Source organism: Agelaius tricolor, unplaced genomic scaffold, assembly GCF_023055355.1.
Source record: "Agelaius tricolor isolate 1412-34295 unplaced genomic scaffold, bAgeTri1.0.p SCAF_10, whole genome shotgun sequence".
NCBI lineage: Eukaryota > Metazoa > Chordata > Aves > Passeriformes > Icteridae > Agelaius > Agelaius tricolor.
In genome coordinates, this window is record NW_027269270.1 from 19,768,851 (window position 1) to 19,781,861 (window position 13,011).

At 37.1% G+C, this 13,011-nt stretch overlaps 1 protein-coding gene across 3 annotated transcripts in view; it reads left to right on the forward strand.

The window, feature by feature from the left end:
* Positions 1-13,011, forward strand: part of RBMS1 (RNA binding motif single stranded interacting protein 1) — a 143,229-nt gene that overhangs the window by 125,023 nt on the left and 5,195 nt on the right. For 2 of the 3 annotated variants that reach the window (XM_071435057.1, XM_071435060.1), the window contains exons 7-13: positions 3,996-4,111; positions 4,983-5,032; positions 5,126-5,219; positions 8,491-8,541; positions 10,634-10,744; positions 11,413-11,493; positions 12,727-12,811. In XM_071435057.1, the coding sequence (XP_071291158.1) occupies positions 3,996-4,111; positions 4,983-5,032; positions 5,126-5,219; positions 8,491-8,541; positions 10,634-10,744; positions 11,413-11,493; positions 12,727-12,804 (581 nt within the window). In that variant the 3' untranslated portion in view covers positions 12,805-12,811. The remainder of the gene's footprint in view (positions 1-3,995; positions 4,112-4,982; positions 5,033-5,125; positions 5,220-8,490; positions 8,542-10,633; positions 10,745-11,412; positions 11,494-12,726; positions 12,812-13,011) is intronic. The other variant, XM_071435058.1, reaches the window with a different exon arrangement.

A 13,011-nucleotide genomic window follows, 5' to 3' on the forward strand; every position in this document is an offset into this window, starting at 1 on the left:
TGCACAATTTCTGTTTTAGTTCCTACAGCCTTTGGCAAAAGTTTCTAGCTGTACAGGCTGGCTCTATCATTAAAATCGTGTTTTAATGTCAGAATTCATTAGGTCCCATATGTTTTGCACTAGAAAATAAGCAATTAAAGTCTCTAAAAGATGAAGTTTAATTGAGAACTGACTAAAGGAATAGTATTTTTAAACTATTTTGTTGTATTTTTCAGTAACTGAAAGTAGGGTTTATTAAAAAGTTGATAAAATTAGCCATGTAAAGTCAAGGGTGCAAACTCAAGGTCCAACAAAGAACATGAGTTTTGGTTTTGCATTTATAGTATCCCCTGGTACAAATTTGGGTAGACACTGAACAAAGACAAACTGAATTCTAATGTACAGATGTGTGCAAAGGAAGAATTTACTCTCTGGACTAATATCACATTCACATCTCTCTTATGCAAAAACATTAACCCTAGAGGAGAGTGATTCAGGGTGGGAAGAGGTGGTCAGCACTTTCCACACCCAGGTTCTAAAGCCCTGATGTTGAAAGCCAGGAAAGCTTTTGGTCACAGATCCCCTCAGCAGCTGCAGCTCAACAGGCACCTGCAAACCATTGGCAGTGTTGGTTTGCCCTGGGTGTCAGAAGAGTGGGCAGGTCAAATGTGCTGTCCTAGCTGCAAAAGCCTAACTCCACTGTAAGTTGTAGCCTTTTACATCAGGTACCTCTCAGCTGTGAATGCAACTCTGAATATTTGTACTCTGCCTTTGTCTTTCACATACAGACAAGTCACTGAATGATTAATGATCTGCTTCATCACTGGGCCTGCATAGTTCCCAGCAATTAAACAATAAAAATGACTCTCCCTTCCTTCCTGTACTACAAAAGATTGCTTAACTGGCTTGTAGGAATTGTGAGAGCTTTTTGTTCAAATATTTTTCTGTCACACGCTTGCACGTATATGCAAGAGAGAGAATGTGCTGCATATTCTTGTAAACAATGAGAAAAAGTAAGCTGAATAAGTAAGGTTCAGATTTCATTTCAAAAAGAGTAAGGTCTATGTTCATTCTTTGGTGGGAGGGAGATCAGTGGGTCAAGATAAACCCAAGAAGGTTTGTCTTGTTTCTCACGAGCCTCCCTCTGGTGACCATCAGTCATTGTGTTGCTGCAGGAATGAACACGGTGTTATTCAGGTCATGTGTGTGGGAGAGCAGCCAAAAATTGCAGTTGGGCTTTCCACTGGAGCTGTCCCCAGTGTCAGCAGCCAGATCTTGAAGCAGAATCAGGGAAGGCAAATGCTGTGCAGCCTGCTCACAGAAGTGCTGTGTTTAATAGATGGTCTGCAAGGGGTTTTTTAGTGTGAGCACTAACTTCTGCAAGGGGTTTTTTAGCACTAATTTCTAGCAGATCACAAATTGATAGCTCTTTAAATGCTTGGGTTTCTTCATTGATGCAGGTTTTGGATATTATGTATGCAAAATCCAGTATATGTGTACAATTCTGACTCCATTTTTTCTTCCTCTTTAAATTTGTTGGAGAATTTTTACAACGTAACACAGAAGATGTTTAATCATAGAAAATGTAGCTGTTTTGAGTTATCTACTGACAAAAAAATTCAGATTTATTCTTAAAATAGGTTTTTATGAACATTTTATTCAAGCAGTTGGATGGGTTTACTCTGTTTTTTTAAGAAAAGATATTTATGTTGAGACAATGATGGGAAATGCAAGCACAAATGATGCTTTCTAAAAAGTTTTTTTATAATTCATTGTAGGGATTTTTAATGAAAGCATAATGCAGGTTTAAATAAAGCATTTACTACCTGTGAGTGCTATAATACAGAATGTCAGGGCCAGAAATCTTTTTCTGATGTCTTTCTGTACTGTTCTCATGCCAGAGAAATTGAATTTTGAAATGAAATTTTGATTTTTCATCCAAAATTTTATATGCATATTTTGGAAGTCACATATGCTCCTCACAAAACGAGTTTTTTTGAAATAATGTAAAAATAGACAAAGATATTCAACTTGGGGAAGAGCTTTTTTTTTAATTTAAGGCAGTTAACTTCAGTATTTGGACCTCCTCTCTCAGTGTCCAATGGATTTTTGTTTTCCACTCTGTGTCAAACCACCCAAAATTATTTCAGACCAGAACCTGAGAAATTTATCCATATTGGCTAACATATTCTGAGATTACCTCCTCTTATTTCAGCCAAACTGTATGGATTGAAATGCTGTGTGCTATGACTAAGGTTATTGGATATAGCTTTTACAAAGCAGCATCAAATCATCCATCACCATGTTGATATAGTACCTTTTTGCTCCAAATATGTTGAAACAGAAGTTGCTTCACATAATAGAAGACCTCAAAACAAAAGTCAGTTTTGTTAATGCCAGAAATACAAGGTTTTGAAGACAGTATTTTCCATTTTTTCTCCTACTTTAAGGTTTCTGTTATTTCCTTGTTCATTTACTCCATCATCCATAGGTCTCCTATATTTTTCCAGTGGCATTAACCTAGCTTTTTCCTGGTTTATTTTATGATTATAGAGTTTTAATTACCATTCTCTGAAGGATAATACATTTTAAATTTATTTGGTTGTCATGTTTAATGTTACAGTCTGACACTCTGTATAACAGCACCCAGGTAGGAGACGTCCAGGTCTCTGACCTGTGTGGTCACAGTGGAGGTGAGACGGGGAACCACACACCAGTTCTGTCTCCTTTTTTATAGAGAAGGCTGTCAAGAGATGTGTCATGCAGGAAGTGGATATTTTTCCAGTAGAAACAGAGCTAGTGTTTTAGGTGTGACATCCAAAGCCAGGGATGACTGGGCCATTAATGCCTGTTTTGTGCCAAAGTTTTAAAAGTCAAGCTCTTTGTGAGGTTACGCATCCCTGAGGTTTTCAGTACCAATCATCTTTTGCAAATGCAGACAGGGTGAAGAGACATCAGCACTCACCACGGTTATATTAATAGATTTTGTTGAAAATTTTTCTTGGGGTTGTTTTTTTTGCAGGTGGCCTTCCCACCCCATGTGTTTACTCTGCATTTGGAAACTTGTATGTTTTCAGGTCCAGCCATGTCTCATGAAGATGTTTCCAAACAGAGAGTGACTGGAGGAGTGTCATGGTAAAGCTTAGACAGCTCATGTGTCAGGAATTATTGGCAGAGAAGAGTTTACATCCAAGTCATAACAGTGCTTCCACCCTGTGATTAGGGAGGGTGTGGTGTGATGCAGCAGAGCTGTGCTTCAGCCATAGGTACTTGGAAATGTGGAAGCTAAGAACAGGGAAAAAAAGAATGCTATGCAAACCTTTTCACTGCTTCAATTCTGACATTAAAAATTGAGGTCATGGTCAGGATTGTATTAGGAAAAATAATAATAACAACAACAAGGAAAAATAGTAAAGTATGGTGATGCTGTTTCATGGCAGTATGCAAAAAACCCCCAAAGGACAATCTTGAAGAATTTCTGGTTGCATTGGGTGCTCTTTATAGAGCAGGGATAAAATGGGAATGGACAACTGTGGCATTTTCTCAGAGCAAGGCCTCAGGACACAAAGATGCCTCTTCTGGATGAGTAAAACACTTGTACATTTTGGGACATTACTGAAACCTCCAAAGGGTGGGGAGAATGTATTACAGACCTTTGGCCAGACTTTTTCTCCATCCTCCTTAGATACAATTCCAAAGAGACAAAGCTCAGAATTTAGATGACAGTTCTTGTTGAACCCAGACCAAGAGACACATACTCAGGATATACAGACCATGCTTCCTTCCAACAGGTTTTACAGCAGTAGTTCAAAATCAAATAGATAAGGCATTCCAGATGCACTGTTTGTGTGTGGCAGCTGTCTTTGTGCTATGCTGAACAGCTGTTGATGCTGTAATACAGCTCTATGTTATTTAAGTGTCATATTTGGAATATAACTTAAAACCATACCTCATTTGGAGAGTTGAGCACCTATGTATCAATGCTTCTTCAACTAATTTTTCTTCTTTCTTCTCAGCTCCTGCAGAACCTTTATTGTGCAAGTTTGCTGATGGAGGACAGAAGAAGAGGCAGAATCAGAATAAATACATACAGAATGGAAGAGCATGGCACAGAGAAGGCGAGGTGAGACTTGTAAGTCCTCTCTTCAAGCTTTAGTGTGGGTGTGCAATAATGAATACTTAGGAAAATGATAGGCATTGAGACTTCTTGGCTTGGGTCTTTGGCATATTAAAAATGTGCAAGCAGCTCTTACCTGACAGTTTGTGTGTCTGTAAAAAAATACTTAACCATGTCTTTTTTCTGAGGAGAAAAGGCAAAATGTGAAACTCTGAGTCCTGTCTCATTGAAGTGAACAATAAAATCTCCTTCAACTTGGTCATTATATAAACTTCAGCTTTCTCATATTATTAAACTACCAGACACATAACTGTGCTTACATGCAGAAATAATCCTTTGATCTATGCAACACTAAAATGCACACCACTTTCACAAGATTAAAATAGTATACCAGTGCCATGCAGCATTATTGTTTTTAGTCAACAGTTGTTTTAAACTTTAATGTTCAAGATAATAGTTTCATAGATTTACTGTGGCTAGCAAACCTAAACGCCTCATTTATATTACACAGGAAAATTCAAATGTGCCTTCTGAAAAACTACACTCCCCATTCAATCTTATAGGTCATATATTGTAGGCAACACCCGAACATAATCATCTGCATGCCCTGAATCTCAAACACACATGTACTTTTAGCCAGGTGTTTAATAGGTTGCATTTTGTTCCTCATAATGGGAACATGGAAACTTGTATTCACAAACAATATTGCTAATTCTCTTCACTGTATAATTACTTCTGTCAATTAACCTTTCCCTAAGTTTTAATAAATTATTTCAATACAAATTTTCAGTTAAAAATGAGACAACTAAAGAAAAAGAGAAATAATTTACAATTAAAATTTATTTTGTCCACTCTTTCTTTTCCACTTTTTTTTTGTTTTTTTAAGGCTGGAATGACACTCACGTATGATCCAACCACAGCTGCTTTACAAAATGGGTATGTTGAGTAATGTCACACTAAGAAAAAATATGTTTGCATTATGAAAGATGCACAGAACTAGCATTTAATAAATATTTCTGCATTTTCTAGATTTTATCCATCACCCTACAGTATTACAGCAAACAGAATGATCACTCAGACATCTATTACGCCATATATTGCTTCTCCAGTTTCTACATACCAGGTTTGTATTTAGAGCTTGGTAGCTGAAATGGTTCATTGGAGCTTATGTTTATTTATCAATTGTTGCATCTGGTTTTATGAGGTCTCCAATAATGTTACATTTTAATGAAGTGGCCTCCTTGTGCTGTACAGCATGAAAGTGACAGCCTGAAAACCTGAGTGTGTGTTTCAGGAAGCACAGTGCTTTAATGAGACCCTGGTGTCTTGCAATACCAAGTCTCCAACTTGTGCTGATGGCTGAGGGATTTGTAGCCATTTCTGCCTTTCATGGGAGATTTTTCATTTTCTCTCAGGCAAATTATTTTAATGTCACCAGTATATATGAGTAATTATTCTTTATTTAAAGCCTTATTGGTTTAATTAAATTTATTTTTAAATGTGCTCTCCATGCATTTTGAGCTTTTCTCTGTATTTTTCTCAGAAAGCCCAACAATAATATCTTATGTAGTTGTACTAAGAGGGTGCAGAAACGTTCTTCACATTAGAGAAGGAAATTTTAAAAAAAGAGCTCCGAGGTCAAATTACTTTGGGATTCAAATGCAGTGTTTTTGTATTAGGAGTAAAGCATTTAATAGCCTAGGACAGTATTTCTAAACCAAAGGCTACTTTATTTTGAATAATGAATTAAAATATAAATTGTGGACGTTTTCGGTCCAAAGCTTTCTGAAGAGGGATTTTGATAGGTGCCATCTTGAGTCCTCACAAGGGATATTGATATACAATTCAACACATTGGGAAATTACATGGAACAGTTTTAGCACTTTAATATAGATCTCTTAGCAATCCTCAATTTTAGGGCATTTTACAAAGAACTTGCTTTAAATACAACTAGTATGGCAGTCTCGGATGTGTGCTCTGTAATTACTACTTGAGATATGCCAATTATGGCACTGTATGCTAAATTATGAGCTTTTTTGGCATTTTACTGTTTAACACATAGATGGAGTAAACAGCAGTGATTCAGGTCATAAATAACCCAAACTAAATAAATTTAGAAGATTCTTACCTCTGTGTGTCAGGGGAAGAAGAGGCTGTTTGCTTTCTAGTGAGAGAGACATGCAGAGCTTTCTGATGTGCTCTGTGTGTGAATGAGTGTGGAAGGATGTGTAAAGGGAGGTAGGAGGCTGGCAGAGGCACTGTGGGTCATTTCATCAGCTGTATCCTGCAGAAATTTCCATGTAGCCTTCAATTCCAAGAGAGGAGGATGAGGAAGAATTGTCTCATATTAGTCTGGACATCTAATGCCATCTTGCATGAGCAAAGTATTGTGTAGGAGTTAAAACAGCATTCTCTGGTGTGAAGGGCAGCTGCATTATTTTTATATTAATTTCTGAGGTAACTTATGCAACACAATGTTTGCTCTCGGCAGACAGTGCTAGACTGTATTTGTCAGTATACTGAATCATTCTGCTTGGTACTGCATTACCTCAGAAATTACAGTAAGTTCTTACCCAGGAAAATATTTCAGTAAAATTAACTGCTATTCTTTATTAAAATATAAATTATTTATCAATATATGACTCTCTGATATTCAGAATCCAAGTAAAAATTGGAAGTTGGCATGGAAACATACTACTTAGCAATACAGTATTATTTTTTGGGCTTATTGAGATAGACAGACCACAATCCATTATGTTTCCAGAAATGTAGTTACAAGTATTTCAATATACATGGCATGGAGCTTAAATTATTGTGGATGGAGTTATTAATATCATTATGCTTGAAGTGACACAGTAATTGGAATTGAAAATTAAATTGAAGTATTCTGTATTGGGGAGGAAGGAGGTTCGTGGCCAGAAAAGTTTCACAATTTGAGTATTAGTCACATCTTCATTACTGATCCCTTCTCACTGAAACCTGCAGCTTTCTGTCTTCTACACAACAGCATGTCTCACACAAGCAAAAGGTTTTTTGCATTTTTTTTGTTTTGTTTTTTTCTTTGAGGCATGGTATAACCTGCTGCTAGATTTATTCTTATTCAGGTAAACAAATTTAATAAAGTTTTGGCTAGTGTTTGTTTCTGCAACCCCTGTATATCCAAATGACTGCACTGAGCCAGTTACTATCAAAGTGTGAGATTAGCCAAAGCTTTAGTCAGGCTGTACCGGTATTTTTGCCATTAAGATTTTGCCTGAGGAAAGGGAGTGTTCCAGTCTTTTCCATTCCATTTTTGAACTCCTGTTTGCTCTTTTCCTGACTGAAAAAGAAAAAAAAAAAAAAAAACAAAAAAAAACAACAAAACCCAACTCTGCTTTGAAACTAAGTACCAAAAGGAGGCAAGAAATATTTTCATCTTCCAGAAAATGCCTCACCTGGATTTTTTTCAAGGCTGTGTGTTTACCTGTCCTGTTCACAGGACTCTGGGAATGATAGTAGAGGCATTTAAAAGGTTTTAAATGTCCAGCAGCAGTGGTGAGCCTGCTCTGTGTGCAGTGCAGGTCAGATTCCTGCCTTACCCAACACACCTACAGCAGGTGGAGAGGAAACATTTTTGTCCTTACCTTTATTTTTCTTGCACACTTTTTCAGAGAGCTGTTGCAACCAGCTCTTTTTAACCAGGATAACAATATAACCTTTACACTCCCTTTTTATATTTCACTTTGTCATGCAAAGTTAGGCATCCTCCTGCAATTGAAGTATTTGGGTGATCGCTGATTTTGGAGAGAAAATGTGCTTGTTGCAAGAGCAGGGACTCTCATCAGAACCTCCTCTTCCTGTGCTTTGGGAATAACACACCACAATGTCTCAGAAAACAGTACTCCTAAATCTCCTTTTTCCTGGAACAAGAATTCCTGATCTTTTTACAGCAGAATTACAGCAGAATTCCTGGGGTTTTTTTCAGTTGTGAAAATACAATAATCTATTTTAATCAGATCACACCAGAAGGCAAATGGTGCTATACTTTTGGAGATCCCAATTACTTTTGCACAAAGGAATTTCTGAGACAGAAGGAGTTTCCTTTTTTAATGTAGCAGAAATCTGCCATTCATCTATTTGACCCCTTTCACTGTTTCTGAAACCTGCACTAAAAACATTGTCTTCTGTTCTGAAAGGTGTATGTGGTGTATGGTCTCCAAATCTTGTATGGTCTCTGATTTACAGGTTACAATGAATACTTTTTTCATAGAAATCAATGTTGTTCCACAGAGGGACTAATTAGGTTAAAAAGTCAATAAATAAGGGAGGAGGCATGTTAACATGATTTAGGTTATTACTGTATCTAAGTTGGAGTAATGTGTAAAATGAAAAATAAAATGCCAATTTTGTTCTAGGTTCAGAGTCCTTCTTGGATGCAGCCTCAACCATATATAATGCAGCACCCAGTAAGTTTTTATGCTTCTCCATTGTTGTGTTTATCTATTATATAAACACTTTACATACTTTAAACCACAGGAAGTATGTCAGTTCCTGCTCAATTAGTTCCATGGATCAAAATGAAAAATGAAACAAAGACAGTAACCTGAACTGGGGCCTCATTTTATTAGGAAAAAAAGTAAGCTACCTTCAGAGTATCAATGTGATGAGGACCATTAGAGAAAACTTCCAAGAGGAAACTTAGTGGTGTTGGGTTTTTTTTGGTTTTGTTTTATTTTATTTTACTTGAAATGGAAACCACTTTGCAAATGCCAAATGCTTTACATACTGCCTACCTTTCAGGAGCTGAAATTGGAGACCCAGTGTTTTAGAATAGGTCTACAATAGTTCAGACCGGGTAATTTGTGAAAGACAGATGGATGTGGTGATATGAATGACATTATGGGCACTCACTTGAGAAAACCTGCATAGCTTGTTCTGGCTTCACCACTCCTGAGTAATGCTGGTCTCCCTACACTTCTGGCTGTGGCATCTGAACCAGACTGTCAGGCATTCTGATCTCTACTCTCCCGTGACATTTCGCTTCTTGTCTGTGTCATTTGCCAATTAAGTACCATTACATCTGAGACCTACTGGGTTTCCTGAGATGAGCATTACTAATAATAACAGGCACTTGAATACATGCACTCCCACAGTTAACAAACAGGTCTGTTTCCAGATGCAGAAGGGATATGGTCTTCACTTTAATTAACCTCTCCATGCAGATTATAGAATGTAAATCATCTTGGCTGAACATTTTCTTCTTGGGCATGCAGAGAAGCTGATGTTGAACCAGAACACCTTCTCACACACTTAATTGTTGTTGTATTTGTGGTTTTTGATGTTAAATACACATACACAGAGTAGGTTTTAACTTCCTTCTCTAGCAACACAGATTTTCATAGAACAACATCCTGCAGATAATGCTGTGAAAGACAAGAGTTGATATAATGGGGTATTAGTTTAGGTGTATTAGTTTCACAGGTACACAAGATGAGATTTCACAGTTGCAAATAAAGACCTAGATTCTAGACTGAAGTTCAGTTTTGGCCTGTGCAAAGACAGGTGCTGTCTTGCTCATTTGCTTTTCAGAGAAGCCTGCAGTCTACAGACAGGAAATTCTTTCAGTGTTTGATGTGCCTGTGACTCATTTCATCTACACTGATCACATGGTTGTTTTTCCAAGTATATTCTACACTTCTTTTTTTTCTTTTTTTTTTCATTTTAAGGATTAGTTATTGATTCAAAATACTTGCTTTCAGTACACTGCAATTATTTCTGTTGTTTTGAGCCTCCATTAATTTTAATCAACACTTTCTGCAAGCATAAGTCATACAAAATATTTGGAAATGTGTTTTTGTGGAACATGATAAAATGAAATTTCTTGATAATTTTCCATTTCAGCTAACTCTGAAAACCTGTGTGCTGTCCATATTTAACAATCTAAAGTGTTTAGAAGTTTGGAGTATAATTTTTATGAACTTAACAAAACAGTACAGAAGCAATAGAAATATCATCAAGAGCAGCTGGTATTTAGACAAAGAATCAGCACTGCTAAATCACTCTTCTGAAATGTGTGTGCTAATGAAAGCAGCCACTAAGCAGGGCAGCTGCCTCGTGTGTGAACATTGTGTGTGATGGGTAGGAACACAAACTCCAAAGCCACCACTCCTAAAGATGAGATAAAAGTTTCTTCCTGAAGCATGAAATTCCAAAGCTTAAGCTGAGTGAATCTGTACCAGGTAACATGTGCAAATTTTTGCTTTCAAGTCAGCATCTGGTTAAACTCATATTTTGGAAAGCATTTTCAGCAGATCTCTCAAGTGTACTGCACGTCAGTTGAATGTCCAACAGGAAGTCAAAGCAGGTCTTCCACCTTGAGCATCTGCAGATGCTCAAGTGAAATATTCAGAATGCCTCAGACTTGCTTTTCAAGTCAGTGCCTGGGATTAAGGAGAGTTCTCGTGGTACATCCCCTCAGAAGGAGACTCCATACTCAGACTCTCAAATCAAAAATTAAATCTGAGTGCTGCAACCATTTCTTTGTTTCTGTTTTAACAGGGTGCTGTTCTGACTCCCTCCATGGACCACACCATGTCACTACAGCCTGCATCAATGATAAGCCCTCTGACACAGCAGATGAGTCATCTTTCATTAGGCAGTACTGGAACAGTATGTAGCAATTTCATACAAAATAGAACTTACCCAAGTAGAAAATACTGCATGTAGATCACAGTATCCCTGTGCAGTTTGCATGTGGGAAAAAGTAATCCTATAAGTCATTTTATGTCCAGTAAATTATTAGGATCTGTCTCCATTTTAAAATTATATTCATCAGCTTTTATTCAGTCTATTAACTGATTAGAAATTGGAAACGAGTAAATAAAAATAGACCAAAACAAATGAAAGGCATCCTGGAGGTAACTTCAGAGTTGCATTCAAAAGATCAAAAATAGTTAGTTTTACTCTTTATATTTCTTTCTGCAACTCTAATCTCTTGAAGTGTGGAACAGAAGTTAAATCAGAAGAGATTCAGACTTGCCTCTAAACTGCAAGACCCTTCTTTTCAGACCAGAAGGGGTTAAAAAAAGAAAATATTATGGCTGGGATTAACAGAGAAGGAAAAGTCCTTTACATAGTCTTTGAAGTCCAAGTTTATATTTTCTCAAAATAGATAAATGACTTTTCTGGAAAACCAATTGATTTCAGACACAAAAGTCTTTCTCTCCTGTATATTGCTTTAGGGAAACAGTCAATATCTGTTAAGCAATACCATGACAGGTATTTTGAATACTTTTATATTGGGCTTTCACTCAATGTAATGGTCTCTGTCTTTCTAGTACATGCCAGCCACAACAGCTATGCAAGGAGCCTACATCCCCCAGTACACACATGTCCAGACAGCAGCAGTTCCTGTTGAGGTCAGTATATTTTATAAAAGACCAGCGAGAAGAAATATTAATACTTTTTTTTTTCCTAGGAAAATTAGTGCTCAAAGGCAAATATTGTAACTGTGAATGTACTGTGAATGCCACCTGTATTAAAACTATGAAATGTCATTATTCTCAACTAATATAGTCAGTATTACAACAAAGAATTACCTGTACTTATGGCAGTACACACTCAGAGCAATCTGCTCCATGAGCATAGCTCAGGCAAACCCTGTGTTTTGTCAAACATAACTGCAGTAGTAACAAGCCAGGGAATGTATTGTAGTTTTGATCTTTCACTTAGTTTACCTGTGTACAAAATTATCTGCCAGCAGACCTTGATTGTAGCTTTTTACAAAGAATCCTGATTTGACCCTGGCATCTCAGGAGATTGTGCATGTTTGTCTAATATATCTCTCAATCGAACAGGAATTTATTACTTTTGTTGGAGATCATAACTGAATAATTCATCTCCTACTTTGGCTTACCTTACAGCCTTTCATAGGTCAGTACTGCTTTAACAGAGGAGCTAGACAAGGCATGCTGCAGCTCATATATTCAGAATGAGTGCCAGACAGTCTCTTCCAGAGCCTGTAAAAAAAAAACATTTAATTTCAAAGTCTGTTTATCCAGAAACTCCAGAATTTGTTTGATTCATTTTGGTGCATCTGCCCATGTGGATCAGAGAAGTTCTTCTGGTAATTACCTGATTGCTCTGTCTGCCAGAGCACTCTCAGCTAAATTAATTGCCTGGTTTCTGGGGAGCCTGGTGCAAAGTCCCATCTACAATTCTTTGTGTTGCCTAGTGCCAACCCCATCACAGTACTCATAGTGTTTGTGTGGTAAGTAGATCTCGTTCTTCTCCTTCCCCTTCAAAAGGAGAGGGACAGAATGCTCTTTTACATCTACAGATAGAAAATATTCTAGCAGTTATTTGCTCTCTCTATTTATTTATATATTGTCAAAAGTATGAGGGGTTTTCTTTTCATTATCATGAAAGCATCTGAGGAAGTACAACGTTTGCATGATCATTTAATTCCTCTGTTTGCTGAAATATTCATCGAGGTGAAATTAACACCTCAGATTTGGAATACCTCACTTGAGAAATGTGATGAAGATTTTAGATTTGAAGACTGTTAATTGCATGAGTCAAGTGGAAATACAAATTGCAGGTAATGCTGCTTGATTTTGTGTCTCATGGCTTGCCTTCCTTTTTATTTGCAGGAAGCCAGTGGCCAGCAACAGGTTACAGTAGAGACATCCAGTGACCATTCTCCATATACGTATCAGCAAAATAAGTAACTGTGAGGTAGGGGCTCATCCTGTCTCATGAAAGATGTGAATTCAAAGATGCTTTATTTCATAATTTACAGTACTCTGTATTGAACTTTTTTTTTAATGTCATATAAATAATATTGATGATACTATCTGGGGACAGTGAAGCTGATTTGAACTTGGCCAGAGTCAAAAGCCAGGGAAGGAAACCTGGGATCCAGAAATCAATTCATG